An 11403-nucleotide genomic window follows, 5' to 3' on the forward strand; every position below is an offset into this window, starting at 1 on the left:
GAGCGTGTTGAATTGACATGTTTATGTTCAGCAGCCAGCCACAATATGCAAACAAGGACAATGCATGGAAACTCATTTCACACATAAAGATGCAGACACACACACACACAGCACGGCATGCAGTATTACCATGTCTCCAGGGGTCCTTGGGCTCCACTGCTCCAGAGACAATATCCTCATCTGAGGGGAACGTCACCTTCTTGCCACCTGCTTTGTGTTGATCATCCCCCTCATCCGAGGTGGGGGACAGTAGGGCCGGCTGGTCTGGGGCAGAAGCTGCTGTGGTGCTCTTCTGGCTCGTATCTGAAGAACTCTCTGCTGTTTTCTCAGTTATGATATCCTCCTGGGTCGTGGTGGGCTCCGGCTTGGTACAGACAGAGTCTGATGTCTTATCTGAGAAAGAAGGTCTGGCGTTTGTCGGTTCGGCTTCCAACACCCCACTCTCATCAAGACTGAGATCCACACCTATGTCCATGTCCCCACCGTCATCCCCTTCTTCCATAAACTTTGCAGGTCCACTGTCCGCATCTTCCTTGATATTCTCCACCCCAATATCCCCCTTGTTCTGTTCCTCATTAACGATCAAGTTAGTGGGACTCGCCACTGCTGGATTGTCGTGCACACTGCTCTTTTTATTTCCATTGACCTCGTCAATTTCCAGTGTCTCTTGTGCCTGGTGGTAATCCTCCTCAGCCCCCCGAAGGTTGTCAGTGAGCTGGGGTAGCAGATAGGTTTCAGAGGCCTCAGTGGTAACAATGCTTTGTTTACCTGTGTTGCCGTCCATCATCAGTTCAGTGATCCGGGAAATGACCCCATCCGTGTTGTTGGTAGTGTTGCGCTCATCGTCCACATTACTCTTTGTCTTGACATTGCACAAATCTAGAGGTTGCTCCTCGATATTCATGTTTTCATTTCCAGTGCAACTGAGTCTTCAACTGTGCCAGACAGGCTGGATGTTAGATCAACAACAGCAAAACAACTGATCAAGAGGAGACGGTCTCTGGCTTGCTAACTGCAACTTCTGTCTGACTACAACAGCACACTTTCTTGTGCACCTGTCCAGACCCTTTCTTGACAAGGATTAGCTACCACAATTTTATATACAAGTGTTTTCAGAAACAATACAACGCTACCAATATCACGATCGATTTGTTTGTTTTGACAACGTGTTCTAAAATATCGTATTCACTTTACACATTTCACAACTGACTTCATTCCATCCTTTACAAACGCAACACAGGACAATTTCGCACAATTGTCAGACTGAAAACGATTCATTTGATACGTTAACGTTACCTGGGATTGGATGTTGTTTCAGCAATTCTTTGTTTGCCAAACTAGCGTTAGTTATGTAATGTTAACTTTGCTGCACTATCACCTAGGCAGGTATCTACAGCTAACTCTTTTGATGTCAATGTTTGTCAACCGTGTGAAAACCTAAGTTCGTCTGATCAGCACATTACCAGCAGCAATTAAGAGGACCAGGGCAGCCAGTTAAAATGAACAAGTCACTCAGGGTGCCTCCATTACGCTAGCAGAAGTGAGCTATCCCAAGACTAAACCATTTAATTTGCATGAACTTGAACGAGCTAGCTAGCTGGCTAAAGTTGTTGCCCAACAATGACATCTAGGCCCATGTGTGGTTGCATGTCTGCTTCTCTACGTAAGCCCAGCTGCTTTCCCGCAACAAAGTCCATTCTCCTGTGTCAAGAAAAAGATTTTCCGATTGTCGCTCTCGTCTCACTCTCCGTCGGTCCGCATCACAGCCCTCGACCAGGGGCAAGGAGGAAAAAAACAGGCGTCATACTCCGAGCAATGAGCATGTTCGTTTCCGTGGCTAACGTTAAACGTTAGCGCTGTGGCTTTGTGCCGAAGCTACAATTACCGGCTGATAATAGCACGTATTATTTTGAGATAGAGAAAATATATTCCGACGCTTAGGTCTCGCACATATCACACTGTCCGAGGAGAAGTCGATTTGATCTGTTTTTGTCTAGCGTTGCCATTCGCTAGCTTGCTGGAAGTCCAACAACTGTTTGTTGTCCATACGTCTGACGTCAACACGTCGTTGCCTACAGGGGAGGGGGTATGTTCAGCAGACGCAGCGTTTCAGAATGTTTCGAACCGGTTTCAAAACATTTGTATCAATTTCCTGGAGCCAACTCCAATATTGTGTTAAATGTGATTTCTTTCTTTCTTTTTGTTTTACCAATGCTGCCTACCTTAAACACTGTTGTGTTTTGTAGCCTACTTTTGATATTTCCCCCTGAAATCCACCTTCCTAACTAAGTCTAACTTCATAAGTCTATCATGAAGTAGGCTACTGTAGTGCTGTGATTGTTCCACTTGGTTCCAAAGGTAAAGAGGAACAACCTACACACAGAATTTCAGAATAGATGATCACTTCTTCCATTTATGTTAATTGATTTGAGATCTAATAAAGCGTGATGAACATATATATGTGCTGAAAAACATCAACAGCAGATGGCAGCACACTGCTACAAATCCTGTGCCGTGGCTGCCCCATTTTTCTTTTTTAAGCAAATGACACATTCCTAATGATGATGGAGCACTTACAAAGCCGCACTTAGTGGTGGCATAATCTGTTACCGTATTATTAGATGCTTCATGGTCATGGTGTCTGCCTGATCTGTTTAGTAATGAGAGGCTGATGACTCATCCACTACCAGTTTGTGTGTGTGTGTGTGTGTGTGTGTGTGTGTGTGTGTGTGTGTGTGTGTGTGTGTGTGTGTGTGTGTGTGTGTGTGTGTGTGTGTGTGTGTGTGTGTGTGTGTGTGTGTGTGTGTGCACACACAGTATATATCTATATACAATTGGGTATGTGGACTTTGTTTGTTTCAAGTTTTCAGCTATGACATTGTGACATCACTGATGCAATAACATTTACACACACACACACACACACACACACACACACACACACACACACACACAAGGAGGCATGTCACAGGCAGTGTGACATCACTGATAATGTCACAATGTCATTTTGGATGCGATCGGGGCAACGGTGCGCCTTGAAACTCCGGACAGACAGACAGACAGACAGACAGACAGACAGACAGACAGACAGACAGACAGACAGACAGACAGACAGAAACACACACACACACACACACACACACACACACACACACACACACACACACACACACACACACACACACACACACACACACATGCCTCCAATTATGGTAGTAGTATAATTAAATATGCTATGTTTCTTAATTTAAACCATAGGAAACAACCTACATATTTTCTGAACGGACTGTCGTAGTTCACTAGTTTAATATATTTTGGCCTATTGGGCTCATCTTCATCAAGGGTAATACTGAGTCTGGAAGGCATTATATAACAGACTGATGTGGTTTTCCCCCTGGTATCAGACCTAAACCGTTTTCTGTTTAGCCTCATGCACCATTACTGAATATCTGTTCAGTGAATATTCACAACCCAGCATGCAAAGCCCATGCCGACTGTAAAGCTCAGTGAGTGAATTATACCAATATATTGTAACACATTTAAAGTCTTGATTATGGTCCTCCATAATAATAATTGATAGGCCTACTGTATATGTATTTCCACCTGTGTTTTAAAGAGCCTGAAAGCAGTTAGCAGGTCATTTTAACTCATCGTGGAATACAAATCGCTGCACCAAAACGAGGAGAGGCTATAATTCACCAGTGGAACACATAAACTGAGCAGAACGGGAAACTATAAGACCGCCCATTGCTGAGCAAAAGTAAATATTTTAACATAAAATTGGAAGCACACTCCGCTGCATGTTTTTGAATTCATTTTCTGAGCTTTTCCCAGTTTCCTTTACTATCATGGATTAATGGCTTGCTCTGTCGTTGCCAATTTCCTCGTTGCCAAATTTGAAGACAACTAACTATGTCCTTTGTATACCTTTCCCCTTCTCCAACGACCAGCAGGAGGGAAGGGAGAGCAGGAGGGAGGGAGGGAGAGAGAGAGAGAGAGAGAGAGAGAGAGAGAGAGAGAGTGAGATTTTGAAAGTTCAGATTCACTTTAATGGCAAAGGGCCAGTCGCAGCACAGCGGGAAGACAAATTAAGTGGGGACCTTCCCAGTAGGTCGTCCTTGGCTTGGACAGATTGGACGTGATTCTGTTCAACCTCTCAACATCCTCCCGACACGAGGAGGACAGGCCGGCACCGCACTCAAAGAGTGGCTCCCAATACATGTCTCTACCGCCTTGACTTTCAGCTGAGAGCGTGTCAAGTATTGCCAGCACGCACACTGTGTAGGCACCTAGCACAATTTATTTGCACTAAGCGGAGAATAGATCAGTGTACGAGGCTGCGTACTGTAGTCTTTCATCATGTGAGTTGTCATCATTGAGACAAGCCATTTGTTCTGTGCAGGCCTCCTGAGAGTCTTCGTCTGGAGAGCGGAGGAAGGCCCTCTGTATTTATTAGCAACAGTAGCTACTAACACTGAAGCCTGCAGTCTGCTGCCGAGCGAGGAGAGGGAGATGAAAGGGAGACCAGAGGAAACGGTGACATGATCCAAACATACTATAAAGCTCTGGCAAAACCAGAAAGAAAAACCCAAATCCCACAATAAAAATTACTTTGTGTCTGCTAGGTTATTATAGCTTTAGCAGCAACATCATTTGTTCTGTATCGCTCCCTGTATGCCATTCCTCACAATCAGCAGTGTGCGAGTTTACAGGTATACATAGGTCAGGTGTGTGTTCAAGCCTTTGTAGCGGAAGTTCGGCCAATAATCTGCACAGCCAACACAAATTTGACCATTAATCAGCCCTAATTACCCAAATAAAAAAATCACCCGCAGAGTCCGGTGCTCTTTACACTTCCTGAAAGATTCAACGCCATCGCACGTAAAGTGACATATTGGGGCCAAACATAATTTCACCCACTCACTCACTCACTCACTCACTCACTCACTCACTCACTCACTCACTCACTCACTCACACTCACTCACTTACTCACTCACAGAGACTTTGTACTCTTATTATAGTTCTGATTCTGATACATGTTGGAGCACACAGTCATGGCCATTTTAGTCAGGCCTCGAGGGTTTTCATAGTCCACGTCCCTGGCTGATTCCAACTCCGCTCAGGTGTGCTCCTCCACTCAGGTGTGCTCCATCAGTAGCTAACGAATGGAGCTCTCCATGGTGCTGAACCTATGTTGACTCATCTTGGCCACTAATTAGCCATTTTTGCCCCTTTAGTCGGCACGTAAAATGGCATAGCTGTGGCCGGACACAATTTCTGCTCACTCACTCCCTCACTTGCTCCCTCACTCCCTCACTCACTCACTCACTCGCTCCCTCACTCGCTCCCTCACTCCCTCACTCCCTCACTCACTCACTCACTCACTCACTCACAGAGAGATTTTGCAGTATGTGATCAGCTGCGACTGTTTGTCTCTCCAATAACCTTCTTCGCTGTCTGCTTCTCTCATTCTGTTATTGCATTTTTTTTTATCTGCTTCAGTACATTCATTTATTTTCATATGAATGACACTGAAAAGTATGATAAATGCACTAATGCATTTCATCAATATAATAACATAGTTTTTGGTTTCATTGAGGAAGTAACTTTGAGGCTTATAGCCACTCAAAGTTTATTTAATGGGAGTGAGGATGACCTCGCCTCACCCTGCGGAAGTGCGTGTTGTAGAAGGTGACAGACTCTAAAGTCCCTAGGGACCCTTGGGACGCACACTCTGGGTGGCCAGAAGCTTTCATCATTAAAGTGAATCCACTTGGAGAATGGCTCCTGACACACTCTCCAACTGTGGAAACCTCACGATAATAGTCTCTTCATTAACTTATAATTGCACAAGCGGGCCAGATGTACTCAGTACCTGTTCTGCTGTCAAGGTACCCTACGAGACTAATATCGCTGTCGTCTGGGAATTTATGAATGAGGGGAAAGAGGTTGATGAATAGGCTATTATCCGTTGAGAAAGGTGGCCGTTTGAAAGTGAGAAAGTTCTCGAGGTTTGCTTATTTTCAGTGGGGTTATTACCCTTTGAAAATTGGCACTAATTCAAACTGCAACGCTATTCTTTCCATGCATATGTGGACTGTGTCAGTGTGTCTACGTGAATGAGTGAGAATGTGTGTGTGTGTGTGTGTGGGTGTGGGTGTGTGTGTGTGTGTGTGTGTGTGTGTGTGTGTGTGTGTGTGTGTGTGTGTGTGTGTGTGTGTGTGTGTGTGTGGGTGTGTGTGTGTGTGTGTGTGTGTGTGTGTGTACTGTATATGAAACTGAGATTGACTCTTGGATTTGGTTTATTTATAAGATTGATTATTATTCCTTTCCTGGATCTGGTACAATCTCCCCTTGTCTTGGGCTGACATCAAACAGGAAAGGGAAAAGGTAGGAGTCAAAGTAACAGCTCTATCCTCCTCGAAGCCACGTCTCTGGATTTATCACTGGCCAGGGAGGAGGGGGTGGGGGGCTCTGTGAGTCAGCTGACGAGAGACTTCCTTCACTGGGATATGCCATTTGTCCCCTGTTCCCTACAGCACACACCTGTCCACCTGTCTGTCACACGCACACGCACGCACACGCGCACACACACACACACACACACACACACACTTATCCTATTATAAGAATGCAAAGTCCTCCACGAATTTGAAAACAAAAGTTTAGGCAAATAAAACAACTTGTGTTACGGTTATGGTTAGTAACTAAAACAATGTGTTTAACGATAATGAAAGGGAAAAAAAGAAGTGAGAGAAATGAACATGCTGGGAATCGAACTCCGGTCGTCAGCATCAAAGGCAACCGTATAGAGAGGCAAAGTGGAACGTCACTTCCTGCTTCAGCACTGTACCAGAGATTTTCATTTCATTTATTTTCCCATAGACAATTCGTAAAATGCTTATAAAATAGTTGTACTTCGTTGAACCAAACGGTTCAGCTAACGCTATAATCGGGAGAGACCATAGAACATTTCGCTCGGACCAAAACTAAAAAAAACATGGAAAAAATATTTTCTTTAAACCCGCATTTTTTTTACATTTTGGTCCCAGTGAAATGTTATGCGATCTCTCCTGTTTCTAAATATATCTGTACCGTTTGGTTTGAACCAGTAAAACTATTTTTATACGCATTTTACGAAATGTGTATGGGAAAATAAATGGCGGATGAAAATCTCTGGTACAGTGCTGAAGCAGGAAGTAGGCGGTCACTTTGCCTCTCTATATACGCATTCCACACCTGACCACAACGCTATTACTGGTTTTACTACTGCCTGGGTCCCAATTGACGGGGGGAAAATGTGTCGCAGGCACAAAAGACACTTCCAATTACATTCGTTTGAAAGTCGTGCTGAGTATAACGGGAAAAAAAGGAAAGTCTTGTCCACATGAATCTATAGGTTACAATTTCATTACAATCGTGTGACTATTTCACTGTGTGCTGTGAGATGGGGTTACGTGCGAGCAGGCCCAGGTGTACTCTCCCAGCTCCTATAGGCCTTGATGTGAATGCCAACTCCCAACTCCTTTAACAGAGTTCCAGATCCACCAATGCTCCACAGGGATGTTGGATGAAGCTGGAGAATCCACACTTGTGCCATTAGGGAAAACAATGCAGAGGTGAACTAATTTAGACTGCTGCGTTTTGTCACTCTCCACATGCTTTGTGTATTCCGTTGGACGTAGGTTTGTTGTTGTTGTTTGTTTATGACTGTCAGTGGTCTGATTGTGGGGATGCCCCTGTCTTCTTTTCCTCTCAGGTTGCATAACTCAATTACAGATTCAGATTTTTTTAAACCTCAGCATCGTTTTTAGATGATCAAATTCAGTTTCATTTTTCAAATCAGATGGGACAGTATCCTCTCCTTGTTTTTATGAGGATGCAGAGAGAGGGTTGCAGAGGGATCACATCTATGACCCACCCAGTCTAGGGGTTTGAATCACAACATAAACCAAACACAGACAACCATGAAAAAGTTATGTGTGAGTTTATTTCCACACGGTAAAAAAAACATATGATGCTGGTTCGCTACGCTAATCAGCTAACAACAACAAGCTAACCTGAAGACTGGGCCTTAGCCCATTAGTTTTAAAGGGTGTCAGCCGAAGCTGGAAGAAGCAGCAGCTATACAAAGGAATTGATCCCAGCACCACAACACATAAACATGACACCAGAATTAACAAAACTAATAACCAAACAGAGTTGGTCAACACAACAGGAGGAGAGAAGTGAGAGGAGCAGTAGCACAGCTCAGCTACTGCCTGCCTCTGCTTTGCCATCTTCAGACTGGAGCATATGAAGGAGACTGTGCCAATCAGCTGCCAGTCAGCAACAGCCACAGCAGTTCTCAATCTCCAATCTTCTCGCCAAGCCAACCAATCCAGACAGGAGATGACTCTGTAGGAGGACAGTCAAAGAAACTACAAAGACCAGAGTTCACACACTGAACAAAATGGCGATGATTGATTTAGATTTAGCAAAACTACTACAACACAATAAAATAACGGCGCCAGCCGTAACAACATCACACAATTGAATTGCTATAGCCTACATATGGTGGAATTTGTACAGTAGGCTACATCCCAAACTTTTCAGACCAAGTAACACAATGTACCAAACCAAATTTCCAAAGTAGCCTACCACTTACCACTGAGGATACATTCATAAAATAAAATTCACTGATTTAACCATGCAGTAGCATCAGAAACGCCAAATAACACCTATAGGGATACAAGTTCTGAGCCGATATCGATGTTTCAAATAACAAGTAGGCTGTTTGTTTGTTTGTTTGTTGCGTTTTCCATTTGGCGATAGGCTGCCCACATTGCCAGCACTCCTGTCCCGGCTTCTAAGGGATCCTCCTTTGCTGGTCTGGACCAATCGAGGGGGAGGAGACAGGAACCTGCAGTTGCAGGGATGAATATAGTGAGGTGCAGGGATCTAGAGGAGCAGGATCAGTGGAGGTGGTTGTTGCTGCTGGTGAGGAGCTGATGTGTGCCACTGAGCCGATCTCTCCAGGGGCTCTTGATATCCTCCCATGCTCTGCAGCCAGGGTGGAGCTCACTGCATCCAGTCAGCCATGACTTTCAAGGGGCGGGCCAATAATCTGCTCTAGCACTACCTGTCCGATGATGTCCTCGCTGCCTGCCTGCATGCGTGAAGGATCTCCTGTGCATAAAAGAGGGCGGCAGCTATAGGTGATCCCTTGGAAATGGCGGTTCTTCCAGTGCTGGTAAACATTCTGAGTGGATGCCAGGTGAAGCAGGACTTGTAGGGACGGACAAACTTCAGTCCATCCAGGAGGATACTGCAGAGGAGATCGTGACCAACGTACACTTGCTACGCCGCCTGCCACATAGCTAGGCCTTGTCGTGCTCTGGGAAAGTAATAACTTTAGGAGAGGTCTGTTTCCAGTAGCCCTTCCTGTGCATACTATTTCTGGAGCTTCTGCAGACGATCGAGGAGGAGATCCTGTTCTTCATGTTAGTGACGATATACTGTAGGTGCGCCTGACCCTGGCCTGTCCTGTCCTCATCCTTTGCATCACCTTCCCCATCTTTTATCCTCCTGCAGGTCTTAAGCTAGCTGTGATGGCTACCATATGGCCATACCACATGTCACCGCAGTTCCCCAATAAAACCATTTCCCTCTTTTAAATGTTAGGAAAACACGGGGTGGACCTTGGGAGATATAAAATCAGGGCAAGATTTGATCTGGCACGGAGCACCTGTGTGTGGGGATTGACCAGAAGAAGACAGGCACCGCAAATCCACTGCCACGTCATTAGATTGAGGGAAAGAATGAAAGACAAAGAGTTTTTCCACCCAGCCACCCATCCGTCCATCCATCCCACCTGTGCACAACTGCCGGTCCGCCCTGCTTTTAATTCCCCCATCTGTTTTCTCTCTCTAACCTTTCTTCTGTCTCTCTCTTTCTTTTCGGCCATAACTTACTTGGCTCCCTTTCACACTATTCTCCACTGTATAACTCTTTTTTTTTATTTAATTCACTTCCTGTCCCCTCTCTCCTCCTTACACCCTTGGTACCTCATCATCCAATGCACGCGAGACACACACACACACACACACACACGCACACACGCACACACACACACACACATGCGCACACACACGTACTGTATACACACACGCGCACATGCGTACACGCATTCGCACACTCCATTTCTTGAAATATTCATTTCCGTCTGTCTGTGATGTGTTTTGGGGAGTTTCCTGTTCCCAGCCCTACAGCTTCCCTGAGAACCGCCATGTAGGAAGTGGCAGTCCTGGCACTCGTTCCCAGTCCCCTTCTGACCATTCCCACCTTATAGGGACCACAGAAAGAGAGACAGACAGACAGACAGACAGAGAATGTGTGAGAGAGAGAGAGAGAGAGAGAGAGAGAGAGAGAGAGAGAGAGACACACACACACACACACACACACACACACACACAGACAGACAGACAGACAGACAGACAGACAGACAGACAGACAGACAGAGAGAGAGAGAGAGAGAGAGAGAGAACACACAACATGGACCCCTGCCACAGAGGTTACTGTCCATTTAACAGCTCTGGATTCTGTTACAAAAATTGTTGTTGCTGTAGCTTTTTCCCAGACAATGTCCCCGTCTTTACAGGACAACCTACACATCTCTGCTCTCTAATAAACTCAACATATTACTCTATTTCTTCTTAGAACGTTTGTTTAATTCTTTTGACAGAAGCAACCCCTTGGTTGTCATTCAGGAAGTTATGGAATGCCCCCCCCCGCCCCCCCCCCCATAAATAAATAAATAAATCAAATCAACATTTTAACTTTATTATGCATTTGATCTCAGACCATTTTTATTTTTACTTTATTCTATTCATGTGACATACTGGAGATATATACTTTTGATTATTTTATCTGATTCACACATTGCCACCACGGAGTCGCAAAATCTTGGCTTGCAGCATCACTTCAGAGAGCAACCTCAGCAACCTCTCAGCTGAGGAAGCTCCTGGAGTCTCACTGGTGGTCTGAAGCAGACGATGCACTGAGAGGTCAAAGAGGGGAAACGGAGGGACGTGGATGTCTGTGGAACTGATTTGGTTCAGCGCTTTATCCCCTCCACTCTGCGATCTGACCGGGAGAGAGAGAAGGAGACGCCATCTTTTCTTCTTCTCTGAATTTCTCTTCTATTATGGCTCGCCATGATGCAATTACTCAATTTCGGCGTCTTTCCTTGTTGTTCATATTCCGATTGCTATCCTTCATCTGTGTTTTCCTGCTGTTCCACGATACCTTCCGTCCTCCCGCCTCACTGAACTTCCTCCCTTTCCCACCTGAACCGCACGCGGGCTCAGGTCTGCGTCTGTCCCTCCCTGCCTGTCAAAACGTGTAAAAATAACCCTTCTGCA

The 11403-nt window shown here is 45.2% G+C and overlaps 1 protein-coding gene across 1 annotated transcript in view; it reads right to left on the bottom strand.

The window, feature by feature from the left end:
• Window positions 1–1214, bottom strand: part of ppp1r37 (protein phosphatase 1, regulatory subunit 37) — a 63753-nt gene extending 62539 nt beyond the window's left edge. The window contains exon 1 of the mRNA XM_083637992.1: window positions 130–1214. Within this exon, the coding sequence (XP_083494118.1) occupies window positions 130–904 (775 nt within the window). The 5' untranslated portion in view covers window positions 905–1214. The remainder of the gene's footprint in view (window positions 1–129) is intronic.
• Window positions 1215–11403: the final 10189 nt, after the last annotated feature.

Source organism: Poromitra crassiceps, assembly GCF_964638095.1.
Source record: "Poromitra crassiceps genome assembly, chromosome: 5".
Lineage (NCBI taxonomy): Eukaryota > Metazoa > Chordata > Actinopteri > Beryciformes > Melamphaidae > Poromitra > Poromitra crassiceps.